At 31.4% G+C, this 26861-nt stretch overlaps 1 protein-coding gene across 4 annotated transcripts in view; it reads right to left on the bottom strand.

Moving 5' to 3' along the window:
• The window catches only part of LOC143064089 (uncharacterized), a 66851-nt gene extending 40361 nt beyond the window's left edge, over positions 1-26490 (bottom strand). For 3 of the 4 annotated variants that reach the window (XM_076236642.1, XM_076236641.1, XM_076236639.1), the window contains exons 1-2: positions 14744-14843; positions 9449-9655 (exon numbers count right to left, since the gene is read on the bottom strand). In XM_076236642.1, coding sequence (XP_076092757.1) covers positions 9449-9615 — 167 coding nt within the window. In that variant the 5' untranslated portion in view covers positions 9616-9655; positions 14744-14843. Of the gene's footprint in view, positions 1-9448; positions 9656-14743; positions 14844-26414 lie in introns of those variants that run through there. The other variant, XM_076236640.1, reaches the window with a different exon arrangement.
• Positions 26491-26861: the final 371 nt, after the last annotated feature.

Below are 26861 nucleotides of genomic sequence, written 5' to 3' on the forward strand. Positions count from 1 at the left end.
ATACGTAGAAAACATTAACGGCTTTAAACATTGAAGGGTATTGTCTGATATGTCTGTATTCATGCAATTATGGTGGTTGGTGGTTTCAAGTTAGTAACTAATTGTTAGAATATCGCGTTTGCATTTCTATTTAAAACAAGTCAGATTGTATGTTAGCATTTATCGTTTGATTATATAAAATTAAGGCCATGTGAGGGGGAATATCCGAAAGATTCAACCCTAACGAAGGTTAGAGGGGAATAACTTTCAGGATAGTTGACAATTTTTAATATCTGCTAACTCAGAGAAGCGTAACTGTTTTATTATACCATTATACCAAGCAAATATTAGCCTCATCGGGGGTAAATGATGGTGGTAACCACCAGACCGTACAATGTTGTTTCACCAGCGGTGAATAAAAGGGTTATTCCCTTGACAGAACAGTTTGTCGATGTTATTCACCGGTCCATCCGATTTTGACAAAAATTAATTCAGACCACGTGATCTTTTATTAGTGAATAAATTTATTCAATTATACTGTGAGGTTTTTTAATATATATCATACACACAAAAAAAGCATCAAACTTATCAAATGATGCATAGAAAAATGTTTCAGATTAAACCAAACGGTATATGGACGCCGAAAGTTTCGTCCACTTGCATTGCTATTGCCGCCAAGGTATACGAAAAAGTGTGATTCCACTTGTGTTTAAACAATAATGATATTCATTAAAACATGTAGGTCATAGTAAGATAAATTTAGTAATTGAGAACAATCGATATGATGATGTTTTTTTAAAAGATAAAATGATAAGTGATTTGTTTGACATGTATAACTTCAATCTTTTTTTTTTGCACAACTTTTTGGAATTTTGAATCCTCAATGCTCTTCAACTTTGTTCTTGTTTGGCTTTATAACTATTTCGATATGAGCGTCACTGAAAGTCTTATGTAGACGAAACGCGCGTCTAGCGTACTAAATTATAAGCCTGGTACTTTTGATAACCATTTACATATATATGTTTTGTGCTCTGTGGTTGTGTTGTTCTCTCTATGACACGTTCCTCGTTTCAATTCTCAATTTTGTTTTAAACAGATCACAAACTTAATACATAAGTAAAAGCACAAAACATACTGATCCCCGAGGAAAATTCAAAACATAAAACCCCTTATCAAATGGCAAAATCAAAAGCTCAAACACCTGACTTATGTAGAAAATGGTGAATAAAATTTTGTTTAATAGCTAGCTAAAAATCTATCACTTATATGACAGTCGTATAAAATTCCATTATATTGACAACGATGTGTGAACAAAAATATAAAAACAAACACGATAGGTTAAAATGTCAAAATAGGCGTACAGCAGTCAACATTGTGTACTAATATTAACCACTACAACTATTTATCAAAAAGGCCCATTAAATAGCATATAGACAAAGCACATTAGAAACAAAGGTAACATCTTTTTCAAGCTGAGGAATTTTTAAATGAATCTTATTCACAAACTTTTAGATGCAAATGATATGGGACCGACAGCCGTGAAGTTTGTTTGTACTCCTAACTTGGTTAACTCAGTTAACTGATACATGTACAAATAGTCTAGTGTACCTGAAAATTAAACGATTACAAAACGAAAAGTTTTCAAGCAGAAATATCACTTTTTTTTATAGGAAATAAGGAGGTTCTACTTTACAGAAAGAACCTTTCGGACTTGTAATTAACAAACAGCTGGTTTGATCTTTTCCTGATATGAACGATTTAGTAATAACATTGTTAATTTTCATATTTGAAAGAAACTGTCGTATTTATCTTTTATAAAGAGGTTTACGTTTTTTGCTTTAGGTAACCAATGCACGGTACATATAATGGATTACAATCATTAATCTTTTTTACCTATAATCTGCACTAGATATTAAAAGGTTTGAGCGCATGGTGCACCAATCTAAGTTCAGATCAACAAACTATAAAGATCGTTTCTACTTCAAATTTTACTTCAAACCAATTAACATATTAATATGTATATATACTATGATAAACGGTGCCACTCCCCCCACTATTGTCATACCATTCGTTTTCATTGGTTTTCCTTTGTCTACAGTATATTTTTACGCAAGTGGTTGTATGCAGTTTGATTTAAGTTAACATATACATTAACATTAATACGTCTTAAGTCCCACCAAAAGTGTATCATTGACCAATAAACTATGAAAATGAGGTCAAGGTCAGATAATACATGCGAGACAGATATCTTCACCTTACAATTATTTCATTCACCAAATGTAAGAATCTGAAAACAAGAGCGCACACAATGAAATGTCTCGCCTTCTTTACTAACCATTGATATTATGTTGATAGTCCCAGACTTTACTACAGCTATTACATAAACATGACCCAAGAAAATAAGAACAATGTCACATAAATCAAACGAGAAATTCATGTAGCTCTTACAATCATTCACTTCACTAAATATAGTTGACCTATTGCTTATAGTTTCTAAGAAAAAGACTTAACCAAGAAATCCTAAACATTAACCAATGAGCAATGAAAATGAGAACAAGGTCATAGGAACCATGTCAGTCGGATACATACAGCTTTAATCATTCTATACAACTAATATAGACCTATTGCTTATAGTTTAAGTTTCAGGGGGGTCCAGGGGTTAGAAACCCCTTTTTTGACGATCAATGCATTTGAATGGGGACATTTAGTTATCCGTGGTTGGACCCCTCCTTTTTTAAATGGCTAGATCCGCCCCTGAGGTAAAGGTCAAGCGAAACCAACAATACTGACATATATCATCAAATATTTCCATACATAATATATAGTATAATAATATAGTATGTATAGTTGCATATAATACTGTAAACGATTTTTTTTTCGCGGATACTTTATTTCGCGTTTTACCCTTTCTAGTCAACTTCACCAATTATAGTATACCTATTGCCTACAGTATACGAAAAACTGACCAAAACACAAAAACTTTACTTTAACCACTGAACCATAAAAATGAAGTCAAGTTCAGATGACACCTTACAATTCTTCCATACGCTAAATCTAATAGACTTATTACTTGTATTATATATGATATTGACTTGACCATCAGAACCTAACCTTGTCTACTGATCCATGAAATGAGGTCAAAGTCAAGTGAATATAAAAAAGAACATGTGGTATGATTGCCAATGAGACAACTATCCACAAAAGACCAACATGAAACAGACATTAACAACTATAGGTCATCGTACGACCTTTAACAATGAGCAAAGCCCATACCGCATAGTCAGCTACAAAAGGCCCCGATAAGACAATGTAAAACAATTCAAACGAGAAAACTATCGGCCTTATTTATGTAAAAAAAAATAAACGAAAAACAAAAATGTAACAGTTAAACAACCGACAACCACTGAATTACAGACTCCTGACTTGGGACCGGCACGTGCATAAATAATGTGGCGGGGTTAAACATGTTACCGGGATCCCAACCCTCCCCTAACCTGGGACAGTGATATAACAGTACAACATCAGAACGAACTATAAAAATCAGTTAAAAAAGGCTTAACTCATCAGATGGACAAAAATACAAGTGGACGTATGTGGCTGGGTACTTATACATCCCGACACAAAAAGACACAATGAACAGATCTGAGAGTACTCGCAATTATCTGACAGCTAGTTCAAATCCACTAACAACTAATAAAAAAATCGTGCATCTAAGACAAAACTATCAATCCGTACATATCCAACATCCTATGGATTTAGTGTAAAGACGTCATAAACAGCCAGAGAAAAACATGACCTAGTGCAATTCCAAGTTACAGGTATCGACAGATTGTAGATCCATGAATATGTATATGTATATAACATACTAGTAATATTTAGTTGGCTTTTAATTTACTGATAACAAAATCAATGTTTATACCAATAAAAACAATATTCAATGATGTTATTACAGTGTTGAATAGGTAACCTTTTAGAATAAGTTTACTTAAAAGGAGCGACAAGTTTACATGGATCATTTTTAAATTTCCTGGCACGGTTTACAACATTTCCGTAAAAATGAGGATGTACTATCCCGTTTGAAATAAGTTTTCTACAGGTACAACCAAACTTCAAAACCAAATCTTTATATCTATGGAAAAATTTAGTAAAGGTTTTAAGTAATTGATGGTAGCGATATTCCTGGTTTAATAACTTACCAGTAATACATAGGTTGCGTTTGTTAAAATCAAAAACGTCACAACAGACACGGGCATAGCGAACAAGTTGTGAAAACTGTCTGACGGGCATGAGAACCTTGCAAGTTACTCACATACAAATATAGTGATCCTTTTTATTGAATCACAGTAAAGAAAATTGAAGTTTATACAAACGCATAGAAGTAAACATACAAGCTTACAAAATAATTAAGCATTAAGCATAATGGTATTAAGCAAAGGGAAAAACTTTAAAATACCATTACTAACTATTGCAACATATAATAGGGAAAATTTAATATTTGAAAAAGAGGGACGAAAGATACCAAAGGGACAGTCAAACTCATAAATCGAAAATAAACTGAAAACACCATTGCTAAAAATGAAAAAGACAAACAGACAAACAACAGTACATATGACACAACAAAGAAAAATAAAGAAAAAACAACACGAACCCCACCAAAAACTAGGAGTGATCTCGTGTTCTTCGGAAGGGTAAGGAGATCCTGCTCCACATATGGCACCCGTCGTGTTGCTTATGTGATAACAAATCCGGTAAATAGTCTAATTCGATAGGTCACATTCATGAAAGGGAATGGGATTGTAGTTACAACGTAAGAAACATATCCGATAGCATTTGTGAAACGGTTATTCCATAATGGTCAATAATGTCATTATTTTTCCTTCTTGTTTTATCAAATATTCAAATATTTCATTTAAACAACTTTGACTTTAGTGAAAGTTTGCATCTTAGGGTTATTTATCTTCTCCCAAAGCTTTTTATTTTTTAAAGAACCTACTTTGTTTTTCCTTAAAACTAAAATGTAAGGAAGCTGTATCACAATATTATATTTTACATTCTTTACGCGAAAAGAAAATGTAGTATGAAAATCATTGTCACGTTATGAAATATTGAAAACAACACGTTAAATAATGTCTTGCGTCCGAAGCGCTTTTCTGGATTTACCTTCATCAAAGGTAAAGCCAAACATTTGAAGATGTATAAGTACCGAAACCGTTGAAGAGCTACATGTCAAAAATACCTAAAATAAATAGCCAAGTTCATCTAGAGCCAACTTTGTCTTAGGGAGTTGAAACCTAAGTTTCTTAATAATTTCAAAATTTTCAAAATTTTTAAACGGACAAAGTAAAGTTTGTTAAATCATGTCAGTACCGAAGTACATACTACTGACCTGATGATACACCCGGGGACTACATGTAATAGACTTTTTCAACAATTGTCTACACCTACAGTTGAGCACGATTACGACAGGTAAGGTGTGAGAGGTCGTCTCAAAAATAAAAATTGAAAATAATACTATACATCACTAAGAGATATAAAGCTTGAAATTTATTTGATTGACAATGATATATTTTTCCAACAGAGTAAAATGGCATGGATTTTATTAATTTAGATCAACTCGTTTTCTGTACGGTGAAAAAGACAAGAAAAAAAAAACCCAGCCATCTCTGATCGACTAAAAAGGAATCAAATATGAAGACGAAGCATAATTTCTATCGTGTGAAGGTCGTACACAGTATCAACATTTTGAGGACTTGGTTCAAGCGCACAAAACATGCGACGGGGTTTTACTAATCTAATTAGATAAAAAAAACTCCCTTATCCATAATCATAGACTAAATTTAAAAAGAATCATTAGTACGAAAAAAAATAAAAGTTTATAAAACCGGCAAAGACTTGTCAAGGGAAAAAGAAGCAGCGAAACAATTTCTGACCCGTTGACAACAAAACCAATTTACCAATGACAGTGTAATATATAAAACCAACGATACTTGATCAACACGGACCCCATTACACTGTATTGCTAAGCAATTCCCGCTTCTTGCAAGAAACGTAGAGGTCATTTTCGAGAACATGAGAATGGCTCTACGATAAAAAGGACAACATATGTTGGTTTTTTTCGGAACACGGGCAATTATATTGGATAATCAGTTCGTGAGGACGATCATATAATTAAATTAAGGGAAAATATAAGTCATTGGACTCACAACCCCTACTTAGCACTATCTAAAACGAATTTACAATGACAAAGTTTTATAGTAACTAGTATGTTGAATTATAAATTCCATACACAGGTATGTATTGCTTTAATGTTGATACATCTCCCCTTATTCAAGAAGCTAATACACCAACTTAAACAAGGTATCTTGATCTTTTCCTTCGACCATTGAAATCAATATGTGTTTACTCCTCCCAAAATTGAATATGTACATCGGGTAAGGTTAAGATCGTTTAAAAAAGTGTCGACTGTGTTTACAAGTGTGATAACAGACGGACAGACAGTCCAGTAATAATGTTTCAGAAATTCTCAGAAATTTTCAGAAAAACTTTTACAGATACACATTTATTCTTATTGGCATGGGGCATAAACATAAAGTTGAAGAGAAAGCTGATCAGGATGCGGAATGATTGCAGTAATTTTTTAATCAATTCAACATGAAATGTCGTGTAAATACATGTAATAAGAATATTGTATGATAGAAAAATATTTTTATTCATTTTTATATTTTCTATATCTTCTGTAGCTATATATAACTGCAAACCGAATTTATATATCGTAATGATAATCAGACGTTTTTTTGTCCGTGAGACGACCCCTCCATTTTACCTGTAAACTGTAGGTGTCATAAGTCGGTGTAGAGAGTTGTTTAAAAGGTCTAATAGTCCTTATAACTTCGACATTCTGCTTAATACATTTTTTATCCGACTCCATCCTTGTATATATAAGGCCACACCAATTTAATTCCTTGTTCGACGGACCCGCCCGCACCTATTTTTTTCAAAACAGAATTCTTTTATTTTTTTTATATTCCCTCTTCCCGCATCCGGAAATGTAATCGTGTCCATTTCCCGCACCGTTTTTTTGTAAATATTGTAAAAAGATGTTTGCACTTTGTTTTTATAATCACAATCTACCCTGTATTTATAACGATTTTAAAGATAGAAGCACACAAGTTCACTGTGTCAATGTCTGTGATAATATTTGATTCAGCATGAAACCCTTTTATTCCAAATGGGAGTGCTCCTATATAAATATACAACAGAGGAAAATACTTGTACAGAACAAAACATTGGTTTCTTTCCCCCGTACTTATATTCCCTATCAAAATATATTCGTTCAATGTTAGTAATAAATTTCAAAGAACTTCCGGAAGAAATGCCTTCAACTGCAATTATATTGTATGCTGGCGATACAAAACTATCCATACCCTCTGCATGTTTATGCACCTATCCTGATTAATTCAGGGGCCTGTCGTTCAGCAGTTCGATACCGTTCGTTGATGTTCATAAATATTTTTTTGGTATATTACCGTTTGTATATATATATATATATAAATTAGATCGTTGGTTTTCCTGTTCGAATTGTGTACACTTATAATTTTGGGGTCCCTTATAGCTTGCTGTTTAGTCTGGGTCAAAGCCCTGCCGTATGTACTATCATGACCTGTATTTGTTATTATCAGGTTGGGAACAATCCTCCCTCAGACAGGGCACATATGGGGCCATTTTACTGTTGTAAAAAAGAAAAAAGAAATACCAAGGATTTACATAGTGTAACTATACAAATCCTTTGAAAAATTTTAAAAAAATTAATTAAAAAGAGGTGAAATACATCATATTTTAAACAACATTACTATTCTTAAAGAGAGGTCCACTATTTTGTATAATATTAAAGTAAATGTGTCAACATGGCCTAAGTCCAGGAATATTACAAATTTCTTGGGCATGTTTTGACCATTTAATACCAGATAGATATATAGTTCTTTGGGAAACTATGAGCTCCTTTGTACTAAAAAGTTTTATTTACAAAGAAATATATTGTAACTTATATTGACCCCTCATAAAAAGGATATTTTTAAAATTGAAGGGTTGTTCCCAACCTGATTATGACTTGGATGGAGAATTGTCTCATTAATTGGCACACATACATATACCAAACCTAATTATTCAATAATTTATTGGTGAACAGGGAAAAAACACTTCATAAATTAAAGAAATGTCAAAGTACAAGTGATAAATCAAGTTTTAATATTGTCAAAACCTACTATTTTATGTTTACAAAAAAAAATTATAATCGTTCGCATTTACTTTTCAAGCTTCGTCTATAAAATTTGAAAATAAATATTTTTTTATTAAAATTTTCAAATCGCCCCAATTTTTGGAGTCCAAAAATCCGTAGAACAAGAAATTAAATTTGTGTGGCCTAAAAAGTAAAATAACAAAAAAAACGACCCCTATGAAAATTCTAAACCGAAAGTTCCCTAGTAAATGCCAAAATCAAGAGCTCAAACACATCAAACGAATGGATAATAACTGTCCTGGAACAGGTATTTTTTTATATAGAAAATGGTGGATAAACCTGGTTTTATAGCTAGCGATACCTCTCACTTGTATGACAGTGACATCAAATTCTATTATATTGACACCGATGTGTGAATAAAAAAAACAGACATGATAGGTAGGCATGTCAAAAATAAGAGTGTAGCAGTTAACATTTTGTTTAAACCTTAACAACTTTTAAAAAAACAAACAAATATGTCATCAATGAAAAACAAAAAGGCATATTTACAAAGCAAATTAGCTAAATCGGAAGACAGGAATGCCAAAAATAACCATAACACAATGACGGGAAGTACAAGTACAGAGTCACATCAATATAGATGTTTTCGGGATCCCAAAGAGACCTTCATAACAAATCTATAATTGTCAACGTAAGGATTTTCAAGCAAAGTTTACATATATAATATTTGGTGGTATTTTTTTAATTTTTTTTTTAATTTATCATGTATATATTCTGCATATATCCCCCCCCCCCCCCAAAAAAAAAAAAAACTGTGCCACTCAATCTGAGCTTTGAGACGTATCGTTTTTAATTGAATATGTTACGAAAAACTAAGGATTTTCTTATCCCAGGCATAGATTACCTTAGCCGTATTTGGCACAACTTTTTGGAATTTTGGATCCTCAATGCTCTTCAACGTTCTACTTGTTTGGCTTTATAAATATTTTGATATGAGCGTCACTGATGAGTCTTATGTAGACGAAACGCGCGTCTGGTGTACTAAATTATAATCCTGGTACCTTTGATAACTTTTTACTTCATAATCAGAATGGAATTTCGGTTGATTAATCAATATTAAATAATATTCTAACACCTTCAATTTATTTTTAATGTGCATCATTCCTGAGATAGCCACTGTAATTTTCAAACGTAGATTCCAAAAGGTTATATACATAGTTTATCAATACTTACAGACGTGTAGCATTTGCTTCTATACCATCTGGTACTGACGTTAACTGTCTGTTGGAACAAATAACATTTGTTCCTGAACACACGCAGTTTGCAGTAGTGCAAGCATTTATACCATGATATGAAGTGATTACATAACTAATAATGGTTATGTACAAGGTTTTCGACATTTTGTTTCTTAGTTTTCCATATATATCACCACATTAATTTCTGAAAAAGAAAACAAAATATTGTATACTGCTTAAAATGATATATTTTTTTAATTCTTATCTTTTAAAAAAAAGTAAAATCACAAAAATACTGAACTCCGAGGAACATCCAAAACGGAAAGTCCCCAATCAAATGGCTAAATCAAAAGCTGAGACACAGCAAACGAATGATAACAATTGTCATATTCTTGACTTTGAACATGCATTTTTTTATGTAGAAAATCGTGGATTAAACCTGGTTTGATAGCTAGCTAAATCTCTCACTTTTATGACAGTTGCATCATATTATATTATATTGACATCAATGTGTGACCAAATGAAACAGACATAATAGTTAAAAATGTTAAAAAAAAATACGGGTACAGCCGTCAAGATTGTATTATTATCTAAATCACTATAAAACAAACGCATTTATAACAAAGTCACATAAAAATGCATATAGAAAACGAACATTAGCAAACAAAAAGACAAAAATACAAAAAATTACCACAGCAAGATTACACAATGACGGCATGTGTAAATACAGAGATACGTTATATGTATTAAAGAAAAACAAAAAAGGCATATAGACAAAGTACTTTTGAAAAAATGCAAGACAAGAATTGGCAGAGCCACATCATGTGTATTAAAGAAACACAAAAGACAATAACACAATGACGGGATGTCAGAACAGAGTCACGTCAAAGGATATCCCCAAAAACAGATCAAACAGTAAAAGGTATGTTCATAAAGACAAATAAAAGAATACTATAACACGTTATTAAGATTTTAACAACGTCGGTAGTGAGTACGCATAATCTATCCCTCAAGACCATCGTGTATTTTGTGGGAAGTTGATACGGAATATTTATCAACAAGAACTGAGTACCTTCCGATAAACCTTTTTTTTTTAAAGAAAAGACGTTCTTTGACATGCCCCTCGATCATCAACTTTCTACTCAGACACTGGTGACGTTTTACAAAGTCGGACTAAGAGAAGCAAGCTCTTAAATACAAAATAGGTTGGAAAATGTATATCCAATATGTAGGTGAAGTTGGTATATTGCTACTAAGGTAATGGAAATTGATACTTTCAGAATTAAAATCGTCTTGTTTGTCATAGAATCTGATACTGCGATGAGCGTGAATGTCAAATTCGATGTATAAGTCTAAAAATGAGGCAGGGGCGGCCATGTTTGTTGTTTCTTTAGTATCTAGGTATGTGGATATATTAAATGAACCCAATCAGAAATGTTTGGATTGTTAACTACAGATCATTATCAATATATTTGAATGTGAAATTAATTGACCTGGCTCCTTTCATATTCTTGTTTTTGACAAGTGTCTGAAGGAACTCCGATTCATATGAAAACTAGTACAGGTCAGAAAGGAGAGGCGCGCATTTCGTTCCCATAGGAATGTCTACAGTTTGTTGAAAAAGTCTACCTCAAAATTCAACAAATATGTTGTCAATAAGAAACTCTAGCATACTGATCACGTTTTTCTCTGTATATCATGTTTTACCTTTTTGTTCACTATTAACAAAATATTCAGTTCACATAGTTTCCACTATTTAGAAAAAAATTCACATTTTAAATATCTCAAAATAAATTGTAACGAATATTGATAAACAAAGTTCATACTACACAGCTTAATCATGTTCCGGTGATTAATAGTTGTCTGCGCCCTTCTTAGATTTATTCTAAGAGGGCCATAAATCACAGTATAACCTTCAACAAAGAGACAACGAATACCGTATACCTTTAAAGAGGACTGGAATGGAAAAACGAAACAAACAAGGGTCTGGTTTGTGTATTTACAACAGACAGAAATTTAAAGTCACAAAAGACAATAATTTTGTATATATAAGTTCACGTGACAAGAGCCAATATGTGTACTCGACAACTTTAATGTTATATTTTTTCTTAAAATGCCCTGTACCAAGTCAGAAAAATGGCCATTGTTATATTATGATGAAAAATTAGGTCAGTTTTTGTATTGTCTATTAAAGTGTTTCTATATCATTTTCTTTACAAGGCATACATTGGTACGATGTAAATTTATAAAAGATTCAGACGAAAATCACAATAAAATACCGAAAAAGGTGCATGAAACAGGAAATTTGATTTGAAAAAATCTCTAAGATGACCGTAAATCATCATCAAAATATTTTCGAGATGACCGTAACATATAACAAGGATGACCGTAAAGGATGACTGTAATTTATAAAGGATAGCCGTCAAGTCTAAGAAACATCCGTGATTGTATTCATAGCTTTTTGTTGAGTTTGTCTTAATACGGGCTCGGCAAGCGGATATAAATATGTTTAATCAATTCCTTTATTTAACTATTTGCCGTATCATGACAGTGATAGTAGATTGCATATTTCTCGTAAACAATGGAATATTTATTGATAACGACGTTAAATGTGTAATACAAATTGACAGTGATACAACGAAAAGCAATATTTTCAGTTAATATTCCGTTAGATATGGGTTTCAATACGGAAATGAAGTCTTTGTATCTCCCTATCTCTTTAGGTTTTGCTTCAATATTTGGCAACAGTTCATTAAGTTCACTGTTTAATTCCCTTTGACGCTCTCCTTCCACATAATCGTAACTGACTTTCAAAGGGGATAACATCTTTTGAATGACAGTTTGTTCTTCCAAAATTTATATTTGGCTTTTAGCATCTCCTAATTAAATATAGGAATATGTGGTATGAATTAAAGGAGAAGACCTCATTTTGTGTGTCGCTTCTCTTCCTTCCACACTAAATTAATCATCATGCCTCTGTGTTCTTTCGGGAACATGCATAACCGCATTTGTCATCCATTCTTATGATTTTTCAGATTGAGTTATTTTGGGAGAAAAACGACAAAATAGGTGTTCAGATATTATTTCCGTTATCAGACTGACTTTTAGTCATAGATAAGACTTCCTGTTTTAAACATGCACATGAACAACCAATCGTATGATAGATTACAAAAATGAAAAATAAATAAGCCAATCAGAGCGTTCTCCATATCATGGTTTTTAGATCGCAAGAGCCACAACTATTATACCTCCTTAGAGACAATTATGTTTTCTGGTTTATCCACATGTAAACTACGATTATACTACTATAATATACCGTGAGACTCTCTGTATTCTGTCTACTTTTTTCTGAAGTATTTACTATCTAAGGGGTCATACCAGTTGCATATATATTGAAATAAGTAAAACACTTGGAAAAAAATGTGTCCATAGTATACGGATGCCACATCGGCACTATCATTTACTATGTTTAGTGGCATTAAAATTAAAAAGATTATATCATAGGGAACATATTTACTATGTTTCGAGTTCGTTGGACTTCAACTTCATCAAAAACTACCTCGACAAAAACTTTGAACTGAAGCGGGACAGACGGACGGACGAACGAACGAACGGACGAACAGACTACAAAACATAATTCCCATAAATGGGGCATAAAAAATTATTGTTTAAAGTGAAAACTTTAACCTGAAGCCAGACAGTCGGGATATGAATTTCGTTAAAATACGCACTTCGGGATTTCATGTTTTTAATCCCGTGATTTGGGGATCAGGGCCCCTCAGACCACCCCTCAAATGAGCCATAGTCATTTATACGAGAATCAAATCCTACCCTTGGTCTGTTAATAGGGCTCTCTAAAGAAAAGGCACTGATGGATTGTCCTACAGGCACATTTTATTAGAATAATAATGGTCTATAAGCAGTTTCATTTATTTCATGTTTGAAGCGGTGCAATTTTTTCATTTAATTTGACTTTTACCAAAAAATGCATTGTAGCAAAGGGGAAGAATAATTGTGGTATAAGGCCAGAAACACGAAAAATAATTGAATTTAACAGAAAGGAAACACATAAGGGACTTTGGAAAAAAGGGAGAGGGCTTTTGATACCTTATATGAAATTCTCCAGTCATAATATCTTGTACAAAAATTAAACCTATAACAGTTTACAAGCTGTATATGCCCGCGATTTTGCGGGTGTGTTTTAGTGAGGTAAGAAAGCCAATGAGACAACTCTCCATCCAAGTAATAATTTATAAAAGTTAACCATTATAGGTCAAGGTACGGCCTTCAAAATGGAGCCTTTGCTCACACCGAACAGCAAGCGATAAAGGTCCCCCCTCCCCCCAAAATAATAGTGTAAAACCATTCAAACGGGAAAACCAACGGTCTAATCTATAAAAAAAAAAACGAGAAACCAGAAACACTTATGAACAGACGACAACCACTCAACATTAAATTCCTGATTTTAAACAGATGCAATCAATTGCCCATCACTTTAAGTTTTGTTACTTTAACTCCGAAATGTACGGACCAATAGGCAGAATGACCAGCGTTTTCATTCAAAACTTTCTAAATTTAAATGTTTGTGGAACAACATGGTTGTCAATAGTATGTATCAAAATTCTGTCTACATTCGATGATGTAAATTTGCAGGTGGTATAATGATAACACATGTACTTATCAAAAACAAAGAAGATTTGCAATGGTAGCTGAAACGATAGAATATGTACATGCATTGGCATTTTTAAAAAGGTGTATTTATTATATGTCTTTTAAAGGAATCCCAGAATTAAAAAAAAAACTTTTGGCTTGTAGTAGGAGGATGTGCACCACATTTTTCATTTTACTTGCAAGGTGTCATTCAATCGCGCTATGGTTGCATGATTTCATCATTTGTTCATATGCATGTCTTGTTGTATGTTAATTTTAAAAATGATATCCTCTACCATAAAAAAAAACACATATGGGAATTTCTGTATTTGAAGCACGTCTTATTTTCTTCTACCTATAGGATAACACTCTCTTATAAACAAGTTTAATACCAACACGATTAATTATTTGATACAAACAAGCTACTAATTCAAATACGGATTTTTTTTATAATTGACGGTCATCCTTTAAAAGTTACTGTCATCCTGTATAAATTACGGTCATCTTAGGTTTTTTTTTAAATCGAATTTCCTGTTTCATGCAAATTTCTCCGTAGTAATTTGTGTTTTCCGTGTGAATCTTTTTATATCCTTTGTAATGAAAATTATATAGAAATACTTTAACAGACAATACAGATACTGACCGAATTTTTCATCCGCCTTCTTGGGATGACCGTGAATTGAGTTACGGTCATCAGATTTAGCCCAGTAGACTTTGTGGAACACTTTCGAAATTGATGATCTAAAAGATGTTTAGATTTTGTACGTTTTTTTTTGTTTTTGTTTGTTTTTTTTTTTATCAATATAAATGTACAGTAAGAGCTTCATACACTTCTAAATCAATTATCCCTATAAATACTGAGCATATATACAATTAACACATTTTGACAAATAGTTTCTTGAAAACATACAACTGTTGTTTAAAAATACCCTTGATCGGTATCGTCACCGAATTCGTTTTATGATTAATTGTCTCGACTTTTTCGTAAGATGAGTACATTTTCTTTGTTCTCGTTCACTAGGTTTCCCACTATGACCAAGCCATCGAGTCATATATTGCATTATAGTGTTACGTGCAAATACAAGTCTACCTATTGATTTGAAGATAAAAAAAAACACTTACCGAAATAATATCAAGCTTATAATTTAGTACACCAGAACTGAGTAACGGAAGAAAATGATAAACACTTCGGTGTTGACATGAATATCAATAATGTGGTCATTTTTATAAATTTCTAATTTTACAGAACTTTGAATTTACCGAAAAACTAAGGATTTACTTATCCCAGGCATTTATTACCTTAGCCGTATTTGACACAACTTTTTTGGAATTTTGGATCCTCAATGCTCTTCAACTTTGTACTTGTTTGGCTTTATAAATATTTTGATATGAGCGTCACTGATGGGTCTTATGTAGACAAAACGCGCGTCTGGCGTACTAAATTATCATCCTGGTACTTTTGATAACTATAAACATATTCAATTGTCAAATGAAATGGAGATATCAGTAAATTTCCGATGAAAATTTATTGACGATTCAATCAATTTTTTTTGCACAATTCTTGTTTATATTAAAAACTAAACCGATCAAATCTGAAGATATCTGAAGTCCATTGTTACATAAAATTACATCTGCTTTTCTTCAAATTCTATTCATTTACCTATGGTTGTTGGCTTTTTTATGTTTAATTATTCCAATCCTACTTCAACATCCTTACTTTTTTCAAACTTTCTAATCATGATGATGATGAGCAAGTTCTTATACATTTATTAGAACAACTAGTTTTTAAAATCCTATCTTGAGTTAACTGAAATTATCAGAGCTTTTTTACATTGTATTATATTTTCTGCGTAAATAACTGACTATAGAGGTGTACTGATGTTCAAATCCCATAACTCCGTTCCGAACATACAAATCAATATACAAACACCTTTAGTTATGACATCACAGAAAATACCTTTTGAATTTACAGTTTAACTATAAGAAATTATTATAGATTGCACCTTGAAAATACAGCTGTTTCCTAATATAATATTTATAGATAATTTGATTTGTTGACATTCTGGTTCCAAGATATGATCTCTATGTTTCATTTCATAGAGACATAACTTAAAACTGTTAACAGTATAAAACATACTATTGCGGTAACAAATGAACTCTGAAGTAGTAAAAAAGTAAAAGTTGGGGTAGTACACACTTTTAGTATGAGTTTTAAATCTAACAAGTTCAGGGCATATACATGTTAAAAATATGCCGCACAGCCCTATATTTTGACTTTTGAATAAAATAGTAGTACATATCTATACTGTTTAACGAGAAGATCTCATTTTGTGTGTCGCTTCTCTTCTTTTTGCAATGAATTAATCATCATGCCTCTATGTACTATAGGTACAATGCATAGTCGCATTTATCATTCATTCTTATGATTATTCAGTTGGATTATTTTGGGTGAACAATGAAAGAAAAGGCGTCCGGGTATTGTTTCCGTCATCTAACCGACTTTTAAGTCATAAACAAGACTTTTTTAAAGACTGGTTTTAAACTTTTAAACATAATTTTCATGATTACTGGGGGACAGGACAACTATGTTCGCGTTATTCTGCGTTTATAATATGATTATACTCCTATATTATGTAGAGACTGTTTATAATATAGCAGTAATCGCCATGGAGAAGCAATTAGAATTGGTAGTTAATAGCAAATTCACTTTATTTATAACATAACGATTTTCATAGACATAGTATACAGAAACGCTAAAATCGTGGCATTTAATAGAAAACAAAGAAATAACGGTCTTTTGAAAACAGCGGGAGGGCTTAAAATAATTGTCCTGTCTCCAAGTACCTCTGACTTTTGATAACTTTTCTGAAATTCTTCAAACAAATTTTTTTTTTACAACAGTTTAAATACTTTCAGCCAAGCTCTAAATGACCACGATTTCATTGGTGTGTTCTAGTAAACTTTTATTCTAGGATGTAATTTTTCACGAAACGTCATAGTAAAAGTGTCACAGTTCAAGCCTCAAAGGGAGTTCATATGAGAAAGTGCATTGTCTGTATTTAAAGAAACGCAACCTATAGTAGAACTTAGGAGAATGCATGTACTAAGTCATAAATATAACAGTTTGTTGCAGTTCTTTCTCCTGGTTGATATAGTAAACCTTTAGATTGTGTCAGGTTCTATGAACTCTATTGTATTCTATTCTCCTATTATTGAATTGACCTTGAAATTCGGTAGCTTGGTGATATATTTGTTTTACCGATGTTCAAAAACAAAGCAAGGTAACGAACACAAATTGAGGGAATCAAATTTATCTTGAGGACGATTGACTGGACGCTTTCACAGTGAAAACGTCTATATTTTGATAATGCAAAATTTATTATTTTATCTTATAAATACAAAACGTGTTTGAAATTGTAAATACTTAGTTCTTACGGTAAAACTATTATTGTAGTGTCAATGACGGCGCAATTACTGAAATCTACGTAGAAAAACCAAATAAACCAGGCGTGTTGCTAATGGGAAGTTTTACATTCGTGAATCAGTCGAATATTGCGATGTCAAATTCAAGTCCATAAATTGAGCAGTCTTAACTGTCTCTTAAGTATCTTCTGGTTCAATGGAATAGATTTTTTTTAAAAGCAATAGAAGCAGCGAATAGTCAACACTTTTAGAAAGTTAAAGAAAGGTGAGCAGATTGATTCACTAATGGCACCCGTCGTGTAACAAATTAGGTGATGCTTCTGCTTGATAGATTTGTAACCGTAACAATTCCATTAAAAAAACATTCGTTAAAAGGGCAGGGGGTTGTAGTTACGACATAAGGAACATATCCGATATCATCTATGAAACGGTTCTTCCATAAGAGTCAATCAACTCCTGATGGAGTCCGTAAAATTTAAGAAGGGATGATTTTAACTTCGCAATTTGGAACTCTCGGTTAAAAACCTTTCTTGAGAGCAGCTACCCTCTATCAAGGAAATGCAAGCCTGGGAATATCGTATCAATTGGTAGATATATATTGTCCGTATGCAGGCGCTGCTGTGATGTTGCTATATAGAAATGGAAAGTTCACAATTGGGAAGCTGGACGTATTTATTGAATTGCTAAGGTAATTAATATCTAGCGAACATTCTTAAATTAAATTAGATAGATCTATACTTAGTCAAGTCTCAACATAAGTTAACAAATTTATTGGTCTTCACGGAAAACTGACTGAATAGCCAAAACAAGTCTTCGTAAGACTGTTTTAAAACACTGTTGACGTTATTGAACATCGGTAAACGAATGTTGCCTTGCTTTGATCAAAATAATCATTTCCAAATCCAGTTAATCGTGTCATTTTCCATGAAAGGAATTTTCGAAACACATCGAAATGATTCATTTCCACTTCATGAAATATTTAGAAACTCATCAAATGTTACCTTTACATCAAATTAAACAAATTTGTCTTTTTTTTAATGTAAAAACACGTGTTTACGTATGACACACGTGAATGAATTTTAAACATTAGATATATCATTTTGATTTTAATACTAGTAGTTAATGTATTATCATTTGAATTTATAGGTGTAAAATCAATAGAATACAGTGAATGTTTGTGTTTCTGTTATTCATAATGACGTGACTATTTTTAAAAGAAATACACAATAGGCATATAGACAAGCGGCAAGAAGGAACGGTAAACTTCTAATTACATTTTGCAAAGAATATGCCTAAAAGAACTATAGACTATATTCTATTAATACTTTGAACGACAAAATTATATTATATCGCTACCTGTGTGACGTTTACATTCTGACGACAAACGTGCGATTCTACGTCAGAGTTTATGTTGATTTAACCGTTCGGTCCCAGTACTTAAAATTGAGAATGGAAATGGGGAATGTGCCAAAGAGACAACAACCCGACCATAGAAAAAAACAACAGCAGAAGGTCACCAACAGGTCTTCAATGTAGCGAGAAATTCCCGCACCCGGAGGCGTCCTTCAGCTGGCCCCTAAACAAATATATACTAGTCCAGTGATAATGAATGCCATACTAATTTCCAAATTGTACACAAGAAACTAAAATTGAAATAATACAAGACTAACAATGGCCAGAGGCTCCTGACTTGGGACAGGCGCAAAAATGCGGCGGGGTTAAACATGTTTGTGAGATCTCAACCCTCCCCCTATACCTCTAGCCAATGTAGAAAAGTAAACGCATAACAATACGCACATTAAAACTGAAGAGAAGTCCGAGTCTGATGTCAGAAGATGTAACCAAAGAAAATAAACAAAATGACCATAATACATAAATAACAACAGACTACTAGCAGTTAACTGACATGCCAGCTCCAGACTTCAATTAAACTGACTGAAAGATTATGATTTCATCATATGAACATCAGGCACAAACCTTCCCGTTAGGGGTTTAGTATCATACCATCATAACATATATATGAGAAGAACATAACCCGTGTCATGCCAACAACTGGTTTTTGAATAAATGTGTTTAGTTCCGATGCAAAGACCCTATAATTGAATCAATATTAACGCCAAAATATGCAATCTTTAATGACCTGACAACAGTATCGTAACTATATCCCTTCTTAATAAGTCTATTCAAAGGTTTTGTTAGTTTTTGAGGTGAATACTGACACCTTTGTGCTTTATAAAGAATATTTTCATAAAAATTACAATCTTTCAATCGTTTAAGGGTGGATTTAACGTACATAAGATTCAAAAATTAAAAAAAAGCAATGAATGAGGTTGTTAAATTTGATATATTCTTTTTTGTGATTCTTTGTTAAAAATTTGTTTGTTATTGTAATTAAGATACTTGTGGTTCTTGTTCATCCCAGCATTATGTTAATGTTTATGATAATCTCGTATTTTTGTCTTTCATTTTTTGCCTATGTGCTTTGTCTATATGCCTTTTGGTGTTACTTCGATACATATAGCGTGGCTGTGTAGTTATACATCCCGTTATTGTGATATTGTTAAATATGTTTATAAAATTAACGATACCAATTTTCTTGCATCAGATGTGCATTTCGACAATAAATGTCTCTTCAGTGATGCTCTTGGTTAAAATATTTGAAATCCAAAGCTTATATAAAAGATGAAGAGCTATGATCCAAAAGGTCCAAAAAGTATAACCAAATCCGTGAAAGGAATCAGAGCTTTGCATGAGGGAGATACATTCCTTCATTTATAATAATTTCTATCATTTTTTAACAGCAAATTTTAATAACAAAAAATCTGTATTTTCATACCAGTACCGAAGTACTGGCTATTGGGCTGGTGATACCCTCGGGGACTAATAGTCCACCAGCAGAGGCATCGACACAGTGGTAGTAATAAAATTAACGGTACCAATTTTCTTGCACCAGATGCGCATTTTGACAGTACATGTCTCTTCAGTGTCACTTAAATGTTGTATGCTTGTATTTCATTATTACTATGTGGTTTGTCTATACGCCTTTTTATGTTTCTTTGATACATATATGACGTAGCTCTATACGTATACGTCCCGTCATTGTGTTATACTACTATGGTGTATTCTTTTCTTTAATTTTTGCTAATATGCTTAGTCTATGCCATATTGTGCTTCTTTGTTACATATTTGTTTTTTGGAGTTTGTTTTGCTTTGGGTTTTTTTTTTATTAAAATTATGACACAATGATGACTGCTGTACCCCTTTATTTGACATTTCTGCTTATTATATCTGTTTGGTTTGTTCACGCATCGTTGTCAATATAGTGGAATTTGATGCGACTGTCATACAAGGAGAGGCTTAGCGAGCTATAAAACCAGGTTCAATCCACCATTGTCTACATTAGAAATGCCTGTTCCAAGTCAGGAATATGACAGTTGTTACATATTCGTTTGATGTCTTTGAGCTTTTGATTTGGCCAATTGATTATGGACTTCTCGTTTTGAATTTTTCTTGGAGTTCAGTATTTTTGTAATTTTACTTTTGGATAATTTTTATTGAAAAAAGACAGGCAATTGGCAGTCATCTAGTGAATGAGATGGGCAAAATGAATAGCATATCTTTTAAAAGAAGTTTAATAAAGCCATGGTTATTGTTTCGGTCATGTTACCTAATATACAATGTTCCGTAATTTCAATTTGTTATCACTGTTTATTGTAATTGACCTCTACATTTATAGCCCAAACTTGTCTTATTATGCCAATTACTTATAAAACAATTAAACAAATTCCGATTTCAGATAATAACACTTGAGAAAAGTAATGTGTTCCAAGCCCTTTTATCGATTATCTGTAATAGTATATGCTATCTGATGTGTGTGGTCTACATAATATGCCCAAATTAGTTGTATCATACCGTTAATATGTTAATTCAATGTGTTAAATGTCACGTTTTAATTTTCTTTATACAGCATATTCATATTTTACAATTAATGTATTATCTGCCATGCCAGCCACAAGTTTCTAATTTGTTAAACGTCAAACATACAAGAATGTTTGTTATAGTAAGGAGCTTGCAAGGCTCAGATTTCATAAAGTGATAAATTAACTGTTAGTGATTTTATTTCAAACTAAATATGCAAAGAATAATTCTTGAATGTGTTTACAGTATTTAAAATCGAGATGTATAATAAACGTATAGCTTCTTACTCTCGAAACATGGGTTAAATTAAAATAAAAAATTACATAATAAAGAAAGTAAAAATAGTCCAGTTGTAATGTTTTCAATATTTTATAGATGTAGAACACAAGCGACACGTTAATTTAAGCCTTTCCTTATCCAGTTATTCATAACTAAAATAATATGACGTAGGAAATTAATAATAATAATATACTTATTAAATATGTTGACATACTTCTCTGTTTCTCTGTTTCTCTCTTTCCCTCTCCCCCTTTTTTTACACATTATAACATGACCTAGATTCTAAGAATTTAAGATTAAAAAATTATATGTTCCAAAAATGTTTGAATTGATGTTTTATGAAATGAATCATAGCTTGAGCCCTAACAATTACATAATTTGGATTTCTTTAATGTTTAAATTTTATGCAAAAATATAACCTTTTATCAGATACATATTAATGAAAGTGATTAAATATATGATAAATTGCTTTAAAAATGTTATATTTATGATAAAGATGACATTGCTGAAGATAGTATCTATTAAATTTTATTTCAAGCTTATAAACACCCATAATAAAAGAAGAAAATAAATGAACATTGCGTTTTTACGTGTTGTAAATAGGACTTTGCGAATAGTTCTAACACTATAGCTATGCAGTGAAAACTAATAAAAACTACATTATTTTTTTGTTTAAATCTAATTTAAACATTTGTTATAATAAGATTAAAAATTGCAAGCTTTATGTTTTTCAAAGATCTCATCGTTTATGTAATATAAATCCAACAATCTCTCTTATTCACTTTTTGAAAATATGTTATATGAGAAAAAACAATGCTTAGATTTCAATTAACCAAACACTGATATTAACAAATGTCTGACAAATTTGGTGTTATTCGAAATGTTAATAAATTTGATACACCAAGAATAATGTGACATATAACGAAATTTGAAGCGTTTTCACCGCTCAAAGAAAACAAAACTGACACAAACAATATAAGATGCTCATAGGAAACAAACTGGAATTTGGGTGTTATTCGAAATGTTAATAACGTTGATTCACCAAGAATCATGTGGCAAATAACAAACTTTGATGCGTTTTGACCGCTCATAGAAAACAAAACTGACACAAACAATATTAGATGCTTATAGGAAACAAACTTGAATTTGGTTGTTATTCGAAATGTTAATAACTTTGATTCCCCAAGAATCATGTGACAAACAACAAACTTTGATGCGTTTTGAGCGCTTATAGAAAAACAAAAACTGACACAAACAATACATGATGCTCATAGGAAACACACTGGAATTTGGTTGTTATTACAAATGTTAACTTTTATTCACCAGGAATCATGTGGCAAATAAGAAACTTTGATGCGTTTTGACCGCTCATAGAAAACAAAACTGATACAAACAAATTTAGATACTTACATGTATAGGAAACAAACTTGAATTTGGTTGTTATTCGAAATGTTAATAACTTTTATTCACCAAGAATCATGTGACAAATAACAAACTTTGATGCGTTTTGACCGCTCATAGAAAAACAAAAACTGACACAAACAATATTAGATGTTCATAGGAAACAAACTGGAATTTGGTTATTATTCGAAATGTTAATAACATTGATTCACCAAGAATCATGTGGCAAATTACAACATTTGACGCATTTTGACCGCTCATGGAAAACAGAACTGATACAAACAATGTTAGATGTTCAAAATGTTAATAACTTTGATTCACCAAGAATCATGTGACAAATAGCTAACTTTGCCGCGTTTTGACTGCTCAAAGAAAACAAAACTGACACAATCAATATTAGATGGTCAACAATCTTCAGATTCTAATTTTCACTGAAAATATTTTGGAAGAAAACGATCATTATAATAAAAAAAATATCATGTATACAAATTTTCAATATAACAAATGAGACAATCTTAACAAATTTTATTCTTATTTATCCATTCTATGTTGGTTTCACTCCTTTTTTTGTTATTAGTTTTGTTTACATATTATCAGAAAGCGAGTTGAATTATAAACAAGATTCCTAAAATTTTAAAGGCTTAAACTCTTCACCTTTTTAACACTGAAATTCACATCAAACTATCTGAAAGTTTTATCTGCTACATAAATCAGTTGAACACGATAAATGTCATAAAAAATAATATTTCTTTGAATCTTTTTTTTATAGATAAAAATAAAATATTTTAATACAAATGACGATATTTCAAATGGTAAATATCAAATGATATATCATTAAATTAGTCGTGTTCTCCTGCGAGACAGCTGTGTTTAAATTAGATATTTTCATAAATTAACAAGCATATTTTAGCTTTGTTTTCCAAGTTTAGTTTTTTCTGATGTAATGTACACTGTTGTTGGTAATTCCTGTTATAAATATCCTTCTCATTATTTTTTTATTATTATACATATAAAATTAAATCCAATTGCATGTAACTGGTCTTATTTTAACAACAGACAAAATTTCACTCCTTAAAGAGATGAATGTGCATTAAAAATGTGATAAAAAAAAAACAGCAATTGTAATAACTGGTATAATAACTTAGCCTTCACACTGACTGGAAAAGTAATCACTTATAAAAATGTGGTAAAAAATATACGTTGAACTAAACAATGTTTAATTCCCATGACGCATGTAAGTAACATGTAGTTGTGGGTTCAATAAAAACTGATAACAAGGACAGGCCTCATGACAATCCTAACAATATAAAAATGAACACTTGATTAGCATTACAACACAAACATTATTTGAAAAAAAAAAGAAAAAGAGGTATGTAGTTTTTCAGTTTAAAGTTGTACTGTACACACTTAGCAACAACTAACGCGGCTTCTGTCTAGAACATAAGTATTTGTTGAAAACAGTAGTTTTAATTTAATCAATTAAACTTTTCTGTTTTATTTCCAATCAGTTTCCACAATTTTTAAACATAAAATAAGGTATTCTACTTGATTATATACTTGTAGAACTTATATATTGTATATGTTAACCCGATTATATTATACCATATCAAAGAATGTTTGCAGTCTCACTTTGAAAGCGAGTGTTTAGAGTTGAATCTGCTTATCAAAAATGTCCAAAAATAAAAATATACGCTTCTTCGTTCAAGGGGTACAATTTCAGGTAAAAACATATATAATTGTTTGCACAATAAATAATTGAATTGATACCGGTTGCTATTTATCCCTTGCAATCTACATTCAACCCATATAAGTAAATGGAGTCAACATTGCATTACTAATGTTCAGATTTCATAAATCTACCAAGAAGAAACTAATCAGTATGAATGAAAACTCCAAAATGGAGCGGAAATAAGTGCCTCCACAAGGTAAGTATTTCATGCATCACTCTACATGATAAGTGATAAGTAAGTAAGAATTAATTTACAATATAAGTTTGATCGGTTAATTTAAATTAAAAGGGCTAAATGGACGGATATATACCTATAGAAGGATGGATGGATTTCAAAGTCAAAAAGGCAAAGTCTTACTCATCTTGTTATATTAAATAGATATAAATACTCAGAACACACAAATAGAATCTAACAATATTTGTTTTACCGTGTATGTTGTGTTTCAATACTTATTTTTATTATATTACAAACATATTTCACAAAATTTAATTCCAGTTTAATTACTGTAAATACTGAATTTAATTTATGCTAACAAAATATACTACTCATTGTTATTTTTTCATCAAAAATATAGCACTATTTTGTAATTATTTTTAAAAATCATAATACATATATATTTTACGGTAACTGTTGTTTTTTAATTACAATGGTGTTTTGACAATAAGGAGAGAAAAAGTCCTAGTTATGCTTGAATTCCCCACTATTACTCAATCAAAATTCCAGTTATAAGTAGCATTTTAAAACAGTAACGAAAGAGAGGATGTGTATCTCATCAAAATTTTTATTTTTTCGTGGTGAATTCCTATGTTCTATACATTAATGAATAAGGTGAAAATTATTCATATTTAGAAGGACAAATTATAAGTTCTTTGTAATGAAATAATGTATTCCGCACTTCAAATAAAGAATATAAAGCTATTTACAAAGCTATACATTATGGTTTCTGAAGTTAAATGCACTATAAAATTTATGTAACTTCATGATATGAATGACAAAAGTAAATACAAAACTTTATAATGTGAATAGTTAGAATAATAAGAGGTTCATTTAATAGCATATTTTGATGTTCATTTTAAATGACTATTTTGGATATAGAACTATTCCTTTGGTTAGCAATATTTGCCAGGTCATGACGTTTATTTGAGCCTCTTCATGATTATTTGATATTTGATAATCTGGAAATTTATTTTTCATTATTTAATTATCTTGTTTAAAAATCAATTAATGATTATGACAATATAAATGTGATTCTGTGAATACTTGGACACCCATGATGCAAATAATTTCAATCCGAGCTCTTGCGTACATTTTTCATATGATGTTTGCATATGATTCTATATTATTCTCCGTCCGAAACTAATACAAACGACAGACATACAAACCAAAACCAAACCAAACCAAAAAAAAATGTGAAAAGTGAAATTAAGTGAAAAGAAATATGAAGACACGAATAATACAATATATTCACGACTAGAAATTTGGGAAGTCAGCTCTTCTGAAATAAAGTTATAAAGAGGAGAAACATATAATGAATAAACAAATATTATCATTTAAATCCCTTACCTGTGTGCTCAAGTAAATAACTAATGATACTCATCAGATTATACATTAAATTATAATTTATACCTGAGAAAATATGAATATTTACAATTCACTATACGCTTCAACACTTTATGTTAATTTTTTACGACATGCGTTGTTACTCTTTCTGATGACTTTAGTGATAAAACATGGAATACAGTATACATCAATATATAAATATAAATGCAAAGTTGGATATGATATGATCACTTTACAAAAATCGCTTTCTCTTTTGTAGATCATTGAAGTGTCGACTTCATTTTAAAACGCCTATGTTGTTTATCGCTGTGTTAATACACATTTATATGACTGGACACTGTCGCAACATTTATCTAGATACAGAAAAACTTTTAAAAAGGCAACAATGAGTGCCATGTACAATTAATGCTCACTTTTAGATTTTAACCACAAGCTTGAATTTAAATTATA

The sequence above is a fragment of the Mytilus galloprovincialis genome, chromosome 2 (genome assembly GCF_965363235.1).
Source record: "Mytilus galloprovincialis chromosome 2, xbMytGall1.hap1.1, whole genome shotgun sequence".
Classification (NCBI taxonomy): Eukaryota; Metazoa; Mollusca; class Bivalvia; order Mytilida; family Mytilidae; genus Mytilus; species Mytilus galloprovincialis.